The 16,038-nt window shown below is 48.6% G+C and overlaps 1 protein-coding gene across 3 annotated transcripts in view; it reads left to right on the top strand.

Annotated features, from left to right (window-relative positions):
* Positions 1 to 9,799: 9,799 nt before the first annotated feature.
* ALDH18A1 (aldehyde dehydrogenase 18 family member A1) overlaps positions 9,800 to 16,038 on the top strand; it is a 32,788-nt gene continuing 26,549 nt past the window's right edge. For 2 of the 3 annotated variants that reach the window (XM_040435756.1, XM_040435758.1), the window contains exons 1-2: positions 9,800 to 9,956; positions 13,675 to 13,772. In XM_040435756.1, the coding sequence (XP_040291690.1) occupies positions 13,679 to 13,772 (94 nt within the window). In that variant the 5' untranslated portion in view covers positions 9,800 to 9,956; positions 13,675 to 13,678. Of the gene's footprint in view, positions 9,957 to 11,991; positions 12,164 to 13,674; positions 13,773 to 16,038 lie in introns of those variants that run through there. The other variant, XM_040435757.1, reaches the window with a different exon arrangement.

Here is a 16,038-nt window from a genome sequence, read left to right on the forward strand (position 1 = left end):
GTTTTTATTATTTAATTTTATACTATACTGTGGCAAGAAGGGGGGTGGGGGCCCTATATACTGGCACAATATAGGGGGGGGTCGGCACTATGGAGAAGAGGGGAAGCACTATGGGGCCATATATACTGGCACAATAGGGGGGGCCTATATACTGGCACAACATGGGGGGCACTATGGAGAAGAGGGGAAGCACTATAGGGCCCTATATACTGGCACAATATAGGGGGGGCACTATGGGGCCCTATATACTGGCACAACATGGGGAGGGACTATGGAGAAGAGGGGAAGCACTATGGGGCCATATATACTGGCACAATGTGGGGGGGGGGCACTATGGGGCCCTATATACTGGCACAATATGGGGGGGACACTATGCAGAAGAGGGGAAGCACTATGGGGCCATATATACTGGCACAATATGGGGGGGCCTATATACTGGCACAACATGGGGGGGCACTATGGAGAAGAGGGGAAGCACTATGGGGCCCTATATACTGGCACAATATGGGGGGGACACTATGCAGAAGAGGGGAAGCACTATGGGGCCCTATATACTGGCACAATATAGGGGGGGTCGGCACTATGGAGAAGAGGGGAAGCACTATGGGGCCATATATACTGGCACAATAGGGGGGGCCTATATACTGGCACAACATGGGGGGGCACTATGGAGAAGAGGGGAAGCACTATGGGGCCCTATATACTGGCACAATATGGGGGGGGCACTATGGGGCCCTATATACTAGCACAATATGGGGGGGCACTATGGAGAAGAGGGGAAGCACTATGGGGCCATATATACTGGCACAATAGGGGGGGCACTATGGGGCCCTATATACTGGCACAACATGGGGGGGGCACTATGGAGAAGAGGGGAAGCACTATGGGGCCATATATACTGGCACAATATGGGGGGGGCACTATGGGGCCCTATATACTGGCACAATATGGGGGGGACACTGTGCAGAAGAGGGGAAGCACTATGGGGCCATATATACTGGCACAATATGGGGGGGCCTATATACTGGCACAACATGGGGGGGCACTATGGAGAAGAGGGGAAGCACTATGGGGCCCTATATACTGGCACAATATGTGGGGGGCACTATGGGGCCCTATATACTGGCACAATATGGGGGGGACACTATGCAGAAGAGGGGAAGCACTATGGGGCCCTATATACTGGCACAATATGGGGGGGGTCGGCACTAAGGAGAAGAGGGGAAGCACTATGGGGCCATATATACTGGCACATTATGGGGGGCACTATGGAGAAGAGGGGAAGGAGCACTATGGGGGCATCTTCTGGGGGGACTATATAGGAGTATTTTATACTGGCACAAATTATAAGGTCACTATGGGCACCTAAGCTCAACTGGTGGCACTAAGTGTTTTTTGTAGTGGCACACAGTACGGGTCATTGGAACACATGAGGGCACTCTGGAGACATTGGCTCTACTGGGGGCACTAAGAGGAGGTATTTCTTTTTTTACTGCCACACAACGGGGCATTTTTTGTACTGGTGCACATTATAAGGGGGGGGGGGTTCTACTGTCACACATTATAAAGATAATTATTACTATTGGGGCATTATGGTGGGCTTTATTACAACTGGGGGACTATGGGAGCATTATTACTTGTGGGACACAATTACTGTTGGGGGCACTGTAGGAGCACTATTACTACTAAATGCACTCTGGCAAAGAAATAATTACTATTGTTGGGACTTTGGGGGCACCCTGGCACAGCATCAGCTTAGCACAGTTCTTTTTGCAGTATAGTTTTGGGGAGCACAGCTTCTCAGTATTGGGGGTGCATGATGGGATGTTAATTGGAGAATGATGGAAAAATAGGAAACTAAGAAACTAAAACTCTGCAGAGAGAAGAGATGGCTGAAAGAAATCATCATGGCGGTCTGGTCTGAATGGAGAAGATGAAGAAAGAGAACATCTACATCAGAGGAGACGTCACTGGATATAAGAGGTATGGGGCGCTGTATTAGGCTACTTTCACATCTGCATTAGTGATCCTGGCGGCTGTTCCAGCTGAGAATTCACTGGATCCGGCACTGCTGGATGCAGACAGAATGCCCGCCAGCCCCATTAACTATAATGGGGTACGGCAGAGATCCGGCCACAATCTGGGAAAAATGCAGAGAATCAGCAGGACATAAACCGCTGCATGCTGTGCTTTGTGTCCAGTCGATTCCTTTCATTTTGTGCCAGATTAGGTGGCCGGATCGTACTAAGACCCCTAATGTCACCTGGGGACCCCCAAAGACGCTTGTGTGTTGGCTGAAGCCTTCCTATCTTACTGGTGGCTGGCCCTGCCTCTCAATTGTGCTTCTGGTTTTGGCTCCGCCTCTAGACTGTAAGGGGGTGGGGCCTGTTGGGGGTCATGTGATTGGGCTGCTCAGTCAAAAATGCCCGGGCCTATTTTTTGTCCCAGTCCGGCCCTGCATGGGAGGTTCCCCAGCGCTCAGCAGAGTGTCTGCGGTACAGGCAAGCCTGGTGTAGAATGAGGACCGCTGAGCAAACCCGCAGTCCATGGGTTAAGTGGTCAAGGGGCAGTTAGCAGTCCTATGTGCAGGCCCCAGGCTGACCAACTGGGTCCGCCTGACCCACCCAATGCTGAATGGCCATTTGCAGAGTACACACAAAGCGATCCACCATCTGGGCTGGCCCAAAGTCGCAGGCTGGAGCCACTTTTTCTTGAGGTGCAACAAATCATAAGCCTGACACCTAGCGGGCCAAGATTCTACAAATGCCCACTGGTATACTTGCTGGGCCCACACATATGTATTGACCCCCATGGGGGCCAGGACCTCACCTTTTAAGCGTCCCATAGTTCTGGGCGTCCTCGCGGCTAAGGTCAAAGTAGAAATGTGGGTGATTCAGTCAGCACAACCATATATGCAGGTGCACATACCTGCCTCCATGCTGGATGAGGCATTGGTGTACATTTTGGCCAAAGCGTAATAAGCCACTCACCACGTCAAGGTCACCTCTATGGAGTGGTCCCTAACACTAGTTCCTACCTGTTTATGGGCCATGACAGCCACACAAAGTCCAGGGAATGCAGGTATAGCATGCACGCCAAGCACACTCTGCTTTTAACCCCGTCCGGTGCCATTACAGCTTTCATCGGATCCAGGGATGCAAGTACCAACATGCATGCTGAGCCCACTATATACTTCTCCTGGAGCCAAATGGCTACTGGTAGGTGCTATATAAGCAAACTGAGTCAGGAAGGAACTAGTGTTAGGGACCACTCCATAGAGGCGACCTTGACGTGGTGAGTGGCTTATTACGCTTTGGCCAAAATGTACACCAATGCCTCATCCAGCATAGAGGCAGGGCAGAATGCTGGTTGCAGAGTGCTATTGCATTTGTGTTCTTTTCTTTGCATATGTATTTCGCCATAGCGATGTGCACCTGCATATAGGGTTGTGCTGACTGAATCACCCACATTTTTTCTTTGTAGTATATATTGGAGGCGTGGCGATCTCCTTTGAGTCATGCACACCTGACCAGTCAATCTGTCCTGGAGGCTGGTTTTAAAGTCAGTATAAAACTGAGTCTGCATATATAGCACCTACCAGTAGCCATTTGGCTCCAGGAGAAGTATATAGTGGGCTCAACATGCATGTTGGTACTTGCATCCCTGGATCCGATGAAAGCTGTAATGGCACCGGACGGGGTTAAAAGCAGAGTGTGCTTGGCGTGCATGCTGCACCTGCATTCCCTGGACTTTGTGTGGCTGTCATGACCCATAAACAGGTAGGAACTAGTGTTAGGGACCACTCCAATGCCTCATCCAGCATAGAGGCAGGGCAGAGTGCTGGTTGCAGAGTGCTATTGCATTTGTGTTCTTTTCTTTGCAAGGTCAAAGTAGGCCTTCTGTGCATCCCCCACCAGAAACGGAGCCAGCACTTCAAGCCCACTGGTCGGACGGCAAAGTCACTTTAATACAGTTTATTGCTTGTTCCAGCCAACTTGGGCTTCGTTCGCATCAGCGTTCAGCCTTTCCGTTCTCCTACTCCGTTATAGGGGCAGGAAAAATGGATTCGGCACATAACTGAGCCGAACGGAGCCTACGGACCCATAGACTATATTGGGGTCCGTTAGGTTTACGCTCAGAAGATGATTTTGGAGCGGAGACAAAAGTAGTGCATGCAGGATTTTTATCTCCGCTTCAAAAATCTTCCTCTGGGCGGAAACCTAATGGACCCCATTATAGTCTATAGGGGTCTATGGGGTCTGTAGGCTCCGTTCGGCTCAGTTATGTGCCGAATCCGTCCTTTCCGTTTTTCCTCCCCCTATAACGGAGTAGGAGAACGGAAAGGCTGAACGCTGATGTGAACTTAGCCTAACAGTTCAGTTCAGCCGGGTCGCAGCCGGGACATCAGTTCATGTCATCCACAATAAAGTCAAGCAGTCTCGGGGGTCCTTTAGAAGCGTCCACAGGCTAGTGTTTGCGTCACACATGCTGTGTAGGGTGTAATCTGCAGCCTCTCACACAACAGACACACCCTGCCTCATGCTGCTGACTTTTAAACGCAATCGTGGACATGGGCCATGTATGAACTCCGGAGTGACTCGTGGGGAGCAGAGGTCGCACTACATTTTTTCCAGAAGAGTAAAAATACTCCTCTTAACAATTTTGAGGAGTATTTTAAGCCGAGGAGGAGTACGAATTTTGCGGGTAATTCATATATATAATGCATAGGCCCACATATTGTTATGAGGCTGATATTTCTGCAGGGAAACCATTGCTAGTCTCCCATGCAGACAATTTTACATTTATCCAACATTACACACTAAACATAAGACCACTGCTGCCATACACAGCGCCCACCTGACGCTGCCATACACATCGCCCACCTGGCGCTGCCTTAACTGCACCCACCTGATGCTGCCATACACAGCGCCCACCTGACGCTGCCATACATAGTGCCCACCTGACGCTGCCATACACAGTGCCCACCTGACACTGCCATACACAGCGCCCACCTGACGCTGCCATACACAGCTCCCACCTGACGCTGCCATACAGTACGCCCACCTGACGCTGTCATACACAGCGCCCACCTGACGCTGCCATACACAGCGCCCACCTGACGCCGCCATACACTGCGCCCACCTGACGCCGCCATACACAGCTCCCACCTGACGCTGCCATACAGTACGCCTACCTGACGCTGTCATACACAGCGCCCACCTGACGCTGCCATACACAGCGCCCACCTGACGCTGCCATACACAGCGCCCACCTGACGCCGCCATACACTGCGCCCACCTGACGCCGCCATACACTGCGCCCACCTGACGCTGCCATACACAGCACCCACCTGACACTACTATATACATATTACATACACAGCTCTACCACATGCCCGTTACACAGATAGTTTACTATATACACATTGCACACACAGCTCTGCTACATGTTCATTACACAGATAGAACTACTGTGTGCACATTACACACAGAAAACTGTACAATAGATTGGTTACACTGACATAGCCCTGCTTAATACACACCTTCCATATATAAAGTACCTCTGCATTCTCCACCAGCACAGTCCTACAGGGAGCCTGTGTTCCCTAACTCCTCCTACACACATGGCTGATCACATGACTGTGACATCACCACAGGTCCTGTAACCACAATGTAGTGTTTAGTCCAGACTCTGGAGCTGCTCCTGGTGAGAGAGATGTCCGTGAGGGGCGGGACTTCATGTGTGCCGGACCTGGCAGCTTCTGATACAGCGCTCCTGACTAGAAAAAGACCATGGGTAAAAATACGCATGAGTCTTTTTCCAGAGAGTAAAATGGCCTCTATGGCGCTTGTACAGGCGTTATTGCGACCTCTGGTGGGGAGTAAGCACCCACCCAGCTCTTTGCTTACTCCCAGTAAAAGCCAGGCCCGGATTAGCTGTTACCAGCTATACTAACATTGTCCACTATCTATCTTAGTGGACACTCTAGCTAGGCCGGGTACCTTGGTGGAATGTCTCAGGTGCACCACAGCACACCACAATATGTATCTCCTTAATAGGTTTCCTGCACCATTTTGGGAAATACATACGAGGCCTGGAGATACATATATGAAGCATGTCACAGTCTCTGGTGTTGGGGGTCTGAACAGCCCAGGGCTAAGATTGCAGTGTGAGGGAAGGTCACCGGCCCACAATCGGTATCAGTCTCTCCCTACTTTGTGATGCCCACCTTCAAGCCCCTGTCCAGTGGGTGCTGCGGGCACTTGCCTCTGCGACAGTAGGACTCCTCTGACCTCCTTGGCGGTTGTCCCTGCTCTGCTATGTGCATCTCTTCAGCAATACACGCAACTAGTCCATAGAACCTCCAGCGGGCTATCCAAATCCACTCTCCGCAGCAGTCTGACTCAGTAAGCTACTTCCTCTGGCTCCTCAGCATATGGCTGGAGCCGTCTGTGCTTCTCTCTTCACTTGATGAAGGTGCTATACCTCTGCATGGCCACCCTCTGCAGCTCTCCCTTCAGCTGCTCGATTCTCACATAGGCACATGTGCAGTGACCCACCGGGAGTGCAGTGACCCATCGGGGAGAGCAGTGACCCACCGGGGAGAGCAGTGAAGATTACAAGAGTGATAGTGGTGGCACACATAGGAGTAGAAGTGTTTTATGGTGGCTGTCCTCACCCTGGTTCTCCTTCAGTAATTGATTTTTAAAGTGGAAAATCACTTTAAAACTTGAAACCGAACTCAGGTTCGGTTCCGACTGGTACCTCGGAAACCGAAACCGAGTTCGGTTCCAAGTTTTAAAGTGTTTTTCTACTTCAAAAATCAACTACTGAAGTTATTCAACGAAGTCGAGCGCAAGTTTGCGAATAACTAACTTCGGCTCATCCGATCCCATACATTCTAATACTGTACAGATGTATTAAACAAAATCCCAAATGCAAGGATCATAAAATAAGGTTACATACACTCAGCCCAGAAGCCGAGACCCCTGTGTTGCACATCACGGCGCCCTTCGATGGTAGCCGAAAAACACTTGAGCAAATTTACCTACTGCGAGCAGAGTTAGCACTGCCTCTCCATACCTGTTATTACCCTAAAGAACAGGAACAATTATTTGGGGTGTAAGGTACAGGCTAGCCCGCGGTGCAACACAGCTGCTTACAATCTTACCAGATTATACAGTAATTTCCCCCTTCCTTTTCCCAAAACTGGTAATGTGGCACGTGCCAAATATATCACTCCCGATAAACACGCTGGGATAACTGGAGATTATGATGAAGACCTCTCTATTTTCCGGAGAGAACCACAACTTTAACTGTTAAGTCCTTGTGATAAATAAGCAGCAATTCTTTGTAGCCTGCCACACAGCAACACTAACTAACTACCGGCAGGTTTGATCTCAGTCTCTAGTATTTTAGGCGCCAATCCTATATTGAGGTGCGTGCATGATTTGTCTTACCGACCCGGGTCTGCTCTGTCTCCACTGATGATTTCGAACCGAACAAGCAGTCTTTCAAACGAACATGCGGTACCACAGAATGGGTAATTTGTTCCTCAGGTCTCATCAGCACTCCTGGCAGATGTCCTCTGTCTCCTGGGCAGCAGTACTCCTCTTTCTGGACGAGATCCGGGTCCTAGACACATTCAGCTCCCCTGTGCTGCAGTTCTGGATGCCAAAGAACACTTCCAAACACTTGGATGCGCCCCCTATCCTTGTAATTCCCGTGGAAATAATTGGAGTGGCCGCACACATGCTCGACAAGCAGCTCTGTTCATTTTAGGGGGTTATGGGACCCCCGGTCTCATGATCGGTGGGTATCCTATCCTGTGGATAAGGGACAACTTCTAACAACCGGAATACCCCTTTAACCCCTTAGTGACCACCCATACGTGTTTTTACGGCGGTCATTAAGGGGCCTTAGCCGCGGCCCTGCTCTAACAGCCTGGACCGGCAGGAGTGCCGATCCGGGATGTTTAACACTTTACATGCCGCAAGCAATGGTGCCCACCGCATGTAAAGTGCTGACAGAGGGAGCGGACTCCCTGTGTCTCCCAACGGCAGGGTGCCGATGTGTGTAAAGGCAGGCTGGGTTCTCATGTAAGCCCCAGACCAGCCTCGAGTAATTTTCAGCAGGCTGCACCTCTCTGGCGCTAAATACTGTCTGTTATAATTGGAGCGGCCGCACACATGCTCGACAAGCAGCTCTGTTCATTTCAGGGGGTTATGGGACCCCCGCTCTCATGATCGGTGGGTATCCTATCCTGTGGATAAGGGACAACTTCTAACAACCGGAATACCCCTTTAACCCCTTAGTGACCACCCATACGTGTTTTTACGGCGGTCATTAAGGGGCCTTAGCCGCGGCCCTGCTCTAACAGCCTGGACCGGCAGGAGTGCCCGATTCGGGATGTTTAACACTTTACATGCCGCAAGCAATGGTGCCCACTGCATGTAAAGTGCTGACAGAGGGAGCAGACTCCCTGTGTCTCCCAACGGCACCCCGCAAATGCGATCGCAGGGTGCCGATGTGTGTAAAGGCTGGCTGGGTTCTCATGTAAGCCCCAGACCAGCCTCGAGTAATTTTCAGCAGGCTGCACCTCTCTGGCGCTAAATACTGTCTGTTATAGTCCCCTTGTGGAACTATTAAGTGGTAAAAAAAAAACTGAAAAAAACCCCACTTTCATTAAATTAAAAAAATTCATTAAAAAATACGCTTTTTTTCTATTGAAAATATGCTTTTTTCAATTAAAAAAATTGCCAAAAAAAAATCTACCCCATATGATTGGTATTTCCATGACCAAGACTACATAAATATCACGTAAATTATCCCCTACGGTGAACGCCGTAAAAAAATAAAAATAAAAAAATGACAGAATTGATCATTTATTCCTAGTTGCCACCAAAAAAAACTTAATAACAAGCGATCAAAAAGCGTAATTTACTCCAAAATGATACCAATTTAAAATACAAGTCGTCCGCAAAAATCAAGCCCTCACACAACTCCATAGAAAGAAAAAGAAAAAAGTTATGGGTCTTGGGAAGCGGAGATGCAAAAAGATTTTTTTTACTTTAAAAAAAAAAAAACGGGGTTTATTGCAAAAAAGTAGTAAAACTTAAAAAAAAAAAATATGTATTTGGTATCACTGTAATCGTACTGACCCAGAGGATAAAGATATTATGTTATTTCTACTAAAAAAATGAACGCCGTAAAATTTATAAGGTAAAAACGCAGTGGCAGAATTGCTGTTTTTCCCATCTCCCTCCCAGAAAAAGTTAATAAAAGTTAATCAGAAAGTTATATGTAAGCCCAAAATGGCGCAATTAAAAACGATAACTTTTCCCGCAAAAAAACAAGCCCTCATACAGCTATATAGACGGAAAAATAAAAAAGTTATAGCTCTTGGAAGGTGACAATGAAAAAAAGGAAGAAAAAAGCTTGGTCACTAAGGGGTTAAGGCAGGTAGCCCTCAGGAGCTAGTCTACCACAACCCTTTGCCTGCTTCTTCAGCCATTTCAAATAGGTGACAACTTCAATACTGCAGCCATATTGGTTATCACCCAGCTTTCCCAGAAACATCATTATTCACTAAATTTTACTCATATTTATTTTTAATAAGGAGAATATTTTCGTGTCAGCCCTAACACACAGCACGCTGACACGTCGACATGGTTACAGCTTCCGAGGAAGGAACTCCCCTCCAAGGCGCTGCCGCCGGTTGTCACGCAGGCGCGCCCGCCTCACTGCGCATGCGCAGAGCTGGGGCTTTGGCGGCGTGATGGAGGAAATCTTCCGCGCATGCGCGTCAGGTCTTGCGTGCGTGTGCCCGGCGCATGTGCAGTGGACCATGCCAGCCGGGACGCTTTTTTGTGCTTGATAAATTGTAGTGAATCCGTTTTTTTTTTTTTTTTGGTTTTTGCTGCTGGGACTGTGCGGACTCCGCAGGCGGTGAGGGGGTAAGCAGGGGCGGCAGGTCACCTGCGACTTTTGTGGATGGGTGAAACCATTTGCATAGTCAGCAATGTGCGCCATATGAAAGGTGCTGCGTGCGACGCTTTGTCTGCCGTGGTTGGGTTTACAGAATTTTGGGTTGCAGCGTGTGTTTGTGGTGTGCACGGTGTGCAGATCCTCTCTGGATGTAGGAAGTTTGTAACAATGTTGCAGTTTGTATTTAGATACATGTGTCATGTCCACTGGTGGACGACGTGGCAGAGGAGTGGGGGCACCGTCACTGCCAGGCTACCCAAGTGCAACCTGCTAGATCAGAGAGGCACACTACAACTCCCAGCATGCACACTTGCTTAGCTGTTTACAGAACTCCCATGGAAGTGAATGAAGCATGCTGGGAGTTGTAGTTTCACCAAATCAGAAGTGCTGAAGGTTGCTGACCCCCCCCCCCCCCCCCTGTGCTAGATGATTTAAAGGGGGTAATGCATTAAATCGGTTTTCGTAAATTTGACCCCTTGTTGCCATTGTGCTTCCGTCATCACTTTCTTTATCCGCTGCCGCGTTGTGATTTACATTGCGCCAAATCGGGGGCCCAAATGGGCGCGTGACCTCATGGACGTGATGGCGTGTCACACACCTGTGAGCCGGAGGCAACCTCTTGTGAAACTACAACTCCCAGCATGCACACTTGTACCGTACGAGTCAGTGGGGCATGCTAGGAGTTGTAGTTTCATGGTACCTGTAATGTTGGTGCGTGCTGACGGACACGTCACTGGGTATCCTGGTTGTGAGAAGTTATCCTCTGCCCATAGAACTATTTGACCGTTCGGGTGTCCCTGAAATAAACGCACTGACGGGTCAGGCCTGAGTACTGCTGCTCCAGTCATCTCTACGAGAATTTTAGAGACCGCGCTCGGCTATTTCCGGAGCAAGATGAATGGAGCAGCAGTACTCCTGTCTGATCTGTCACGCCATTCATTTCAAGGGGACCCCATTCTCATGATCAGTTGGGGGGGGGGGGGGGGGGCCGGCCCACTAGTAAAACTCCCACTGCTCTAATAGTTAATTCCTATCCTGAGGATACCCCTCACGTTTTACTCGCTGGGAGCTGAAACCACTATCTTGGCACCCAGCGCGTAGTTGCGTCTCTCCGTGACTGCTGTCAGTCTGTACATCCCCCTTTAAGAGGTGCAGCATAGGACCATAGATTTTGTGTCCAGCATAAAACCTAGACCTGCCGTCAGGCTGAATTCAGATACAGCGTTCCTGCTACTAATTGCTGCGCAGCCGTACCATTTTTGCCGCATGATCCTCCGTCATGTAGTAAGAACCGCGGCCGCCACGTCTGAATACAACCCTAGTAATTAGAAACGTTGTAATCCTAATACCGATTCATGGCCAGTGATGGTGTACCAGAGATTCTACCCTTGTATTATAAGCAGTGAGAGTGGGACAGGATCAGGACGGGTTTCAGCTTCCATTCACTGAGAGGAAGCAGAGATCTTGAAAACGGTGACCAACTCAAACGCAAAGTGTGTTAGAAAGTTGCAGAAAATAGTTTTAAAGTGTCCCTTGAGAAATTATATTTATTTATTTAAAATCTGCTTTTGCACCTCCCACAGTGTGTTGCCAGACACTGGCTGTCAGAACATGCTGGGAGTAGTAGTTGCAGATCAGCTTGAGAGTTGGGTCCAGCTTTGCACCGGGTGCTGCTGACACAGGGTTTGCCTCCTGGCATCACGCCGCGGTGCATTGTCTGGTGGTGCGTCCTGCACATTCTGTTTATTGCCCATTGCTGTGTGATCTCCTGCAATCCTGCACGAGGGTTTCATCATCTCCCGTGTGTTCATCGTCCTGCTGAGCTCATAGGCTGCTGCTTCAGTCCATGCAGCCTATCACTGCACATGCAAACAGTGGGGGTAGGACTCTGGTCGGCTCTAGACGTGGTGGGTGACGGGACTGTCAGAGGCGGGCAGGGCATCTTTAATGTCTCGCAGATCAGGATTCCTGCGTCCAGCCTAGGGGATCACATAGTTAAAATTCAGATTTCCGTTTCTGGAAAAGCTGGAATAAAGACCAGTATGCCCATCATTCTATCTTCTACTGGAGTTGACCTCCAGCTTTCCTAGAATACAGAGTGGCAGATCTGCCTCCTTACAGCCACCCAAGTTGCCAGAAAAATTTAAATATATTGGCAAGTCCCCTCGGATTTAAGGTAGTGAATGGTCTAATTTCTATATCCCCTATATCTCATGTTTATGGCGGTGAAAAATGTTAATGACCCCATCCCTGGAGGTCTAGTATGGTGAGGAGGTTAATATCTGCATCCTTGGTGGTATAGGGCAGTGGTGGACTAGAGCAGTGGAAGGGTTAATCTTTCATATGATCACATGAGTGCGGGACAATAGCCCTGCGGGGGGGTGGGGGGGGGGGGGGGGCGACGTGCACAGCGTCATTGTAGTCTATGATGCTGTGCGCTGCCGTGCGCACGATCAATGCCGCTCCGGGACATATGGCCCGCTCACGGAGGCCTTAGGGCTCATTCACACGGCCATTGGTCTGGCGGGTCCGCAAATTGCATCAGAGATGCGGACCCATTCACGTGAAGCACTACGGAGGGTTTCTGTCCGTGCCTCCGCACCGCTCTATTTTTTTTTTTGCAGTGCGGGTGGATGACGGACCCATTCAAGTTAAATGGGTCTGTATCCATCGTGGCAGCCGTAGGGATGGTGCCTGTGCATTGGGGACCGCAAATTGCGGGCCACCAACACACGGAACGGCCAATACTTTCACCCTATGACAACACTTACCCTGGGTTCACACCTGAGCGTTCTGAAAGGAGCGCTCTGTATGCGCGATTGTACGGGCGTTTACAATCGCGCATACAGAGACAAGCGAACACACATTGTCGCGCGTTCCCAAAAGTCTATGTACGGGAACGCGCGACAAAACGCCCCAAAGAAGCTCAAGTACTTGAGCGTCGGGCGTTTTACAGCGCGATCGTACACGCTGTAAAACGCCCAGGTGAGAACCATTCCCATAGGGAAGCATTGGTTTCTCCTTGTTGAGCGTTTTACAGCGCGTAGGAACGTGCTGTAAAACGCTCAGGTGTGAATTTAGGGTTATTGTCCTGTGTGAATCCTAATCTACGTTCTAATGAGATTGGGAATGTGTAGACATTGATGCGTCTGGAGAATCTGAGCCACACCATGTCCCTATAACGAGGCTAGGGCGCTGGTAAGCGGTTTTGTATTTTGGACAAAGGCATAAAGCTGGGGTCAGCAACCTTCGGCACCCCAGCTGCTGTTTAAACTACAACTCCTAGCATGCACACTTGCTCGACTCTTCTTGTAACTCCTATAGAAGTGAGAAGATTTTACTTGTCTACTTGGCGTGGTTGAAGAACCCTTTCCGTGGCACCTTAGCTACCTCCGCAGTGTGCGATTCCGTTCTGTTGAGCCTATAGAAGTGAAGGAGGATTCTGGGAGTTGTAGTTTAGGACAGCTGCAGTGCTGGAGGTGGCTGATCCCTGGCGTAAAGGATCTCTTTATGGAACCCCTTGTGTTGACCTTTATCTGGACTTTTATATGGACCTTCTCTCTGCACAAAGTAAACTGCTGCCGGGGCTGATTTTCCTTCCGATGTCCAACCCTTTTATAGACTTTGAGGTGTGTTATATACTGTACTGACTCTGCTTCTAGTAACTACTCATCCCTTCTCTTCTAGCAAAATGTTGAGCCGGGCTGCACTGAGTTGTCGGGGCCCCATCCATGGCCCATGTCTGTTTTCCCGGGTTCGCACTACAGTATCTTCTCATATGAAATGTAAGTAGATTTCTGCGTTTTTGGCTTTGTCTTCCTGCTCGGAGTGTTTTATGTGGAGCTGTGATGTCAGCAGGATGTGGCTGATCCAGTTCAGTTGTATGTAATATACCCCCAGGAGTGGCGTGTGGTCACATGCTATGGTCGTATGGCCTCCTTTCTTTTTTTTTTTCTTTCCATTAATTACATGTAAATACAGCCCTAGGGATCATGCACACAAACGTATTTTCTTTCCCTGTCCATTCGTTTTTTTTTGGCGGTTTTTTGCGGACCGTATGCAGAACCATTCATTTCAATGGGTCTGCAAAAAAAAAAAAATAGAACGTCCTTTTATTGTCCACATTACGGATAGGACTGTTCTATTAGGGGCCAGCTGTTCCGTTCTGCAAAATACGGAATGCACACGGACGTCATCCGTATTTTTTGCGGACCGCAAAATGCATACGGTCATGTGAATAAGGCCTTAGTCCCTGTGATCATAGGCACCTGACGCCTAAAGATAGCAGAGCTGCTAGAATGGGGTCCCAGGGTTGTTCCTGTGGATAGGCATTAAAGGTCTGAGATGGTGAAATCTCGTTATAGCTCTGTGTGCTTTTATTGTGTAAAAAAAATACGATTTGATACATATGCAAATTAACCGGAGATGAGTCCTGTCCCTGACTCCTCTCACGTACAGGACTCATCTCAGGTTAATTTGCATATGTATCAAATCGTTTTTTTTTTATGCAATAAAAGCACACAGAGCTATGGGGACTGGGTATTGCGGATGTGCGGCCATCTAGCAACCCATGTCCTCAGCTCTATACACAAAATCCCGGTGACAGGTTCCCTTTAACGAGATTTCACCATCTCAGACCTTTAATGCCTATCCATGCCTTTGCACGCGTGTGAGAAAAATCGGCATGTTTGGTACCCAGACCCAAACTTCTTCACAGAAGAACATGGTTATAAGGGAAAATAATAGCATTCTTAATACAGAATGCATAGTACAATAGGGATGGAGGGGGTTAAAAAAAAAAAAAAAAATAATTATTTAACTCGCCTCATCCACTTGTTCGCGCAGCCCGGCTTCTCTTCTGTCTTCTTCTTTGATGATCTGTGAGGAAAAGGACCTGTGGTGACGTCACTTCCCTTATCACATGGTCCATCACCATGGTGATGGACCATGTGATGAGCGCAGTGACGTCACCACAGGTACTTTTCCTGAAAGAAGAGAATTTTTTATATATTTTTTTTTTTTAACCCCTCCATCCCTATTTAATAAGGATTCTGTATTAAGAATGCTATTATTTTCCCTTCTAACCATGTTATAAGGGAAAATAATAAAGATCGGGTCTCCATACCGATCATCTCCTAGCAACCGTGCGTGAAAATCGCACTGCATCCGCACTTGCTTGCAGATGCTTGCGATTTTCACGCAGCCCCATTTACTTCTATGGGGCCTGCGTTGCGTGAAAAACGCACAATATAGAGCTTGCTGCGATTTTTCACGCAACGCACAAGTGATGCGTGAAAATCACCGCTCCTGTGCACAGCCCCATAGAAATGAATGGGTCCGGATTCAGTGCGGGTGCAATGCGTTCACATCACGTTTTTTGTCCGTTCTGGTTTTTTTTTTTTTTTTTTTTCTTAACAGCCCGTGTGCGGAACCATTTATTTCAATGGGGCCGCATAAAACAACGTAAGTGTGCATTCCGTATGTCCGCAAGTCCGTTCCGCAAAAAAATAGAACATGTCCTATTCTTGTCCATTTTGCGGACAAGGACAGGCATTGTTACAATGAATCAGCAAAAAACTGATGTCACACGAACGTCATCCCTTTATTTGTGGATCCATGTTTTGCGGACCGCAAAATACAAACTGTCTCATGTGCATGAGCGCTAATAAAAAGGTGGTGTGATCCATCCAGAGGATAGCACGTCAGTTTAAAAATCTCGGAAAACCCCTTTAATGTCAGCATCCCTACTGGTCTAAAGCTGTAATGGCTTAATGTCAGCATCCCTGTGGTCTACTGCAGTAAGCAGTTGACTTCCCTGGTTGTCTAGGGTAGTGAGGGCTTAGTCAGTATTCCTACTTGTCTAGAACTGTAAAGATTTCATTTCAGCATCCCTGGTGGTTTAGGGTAGTAACGAGTTAATGTAGGCGTCCTGGTGGCTTAGGGCAGTAAGGGGTTAGTCAGCTTCCCTATTGGTCTAGGCAGTAAGAAGTTAATGTCAGAATCCCTACTGGTCTAGGACTTTTATTGATTTATTTTCAGCCTCACTAGTGG

Source organism: Bufo bufo, chromosome 6, assembly GCF_905171765.1.
Source record: "Bufo bufo chromosome 6, aBufBuf1.1, whole genome shotgun sequence".
In the NCBI taxonomy this organism is placed as follows: domain Eukaryota; kingdom Metazoa; phylum Chordata; class Amphibia; order Anura; family Bufonidae; genus Bufo; species Bufo bufo.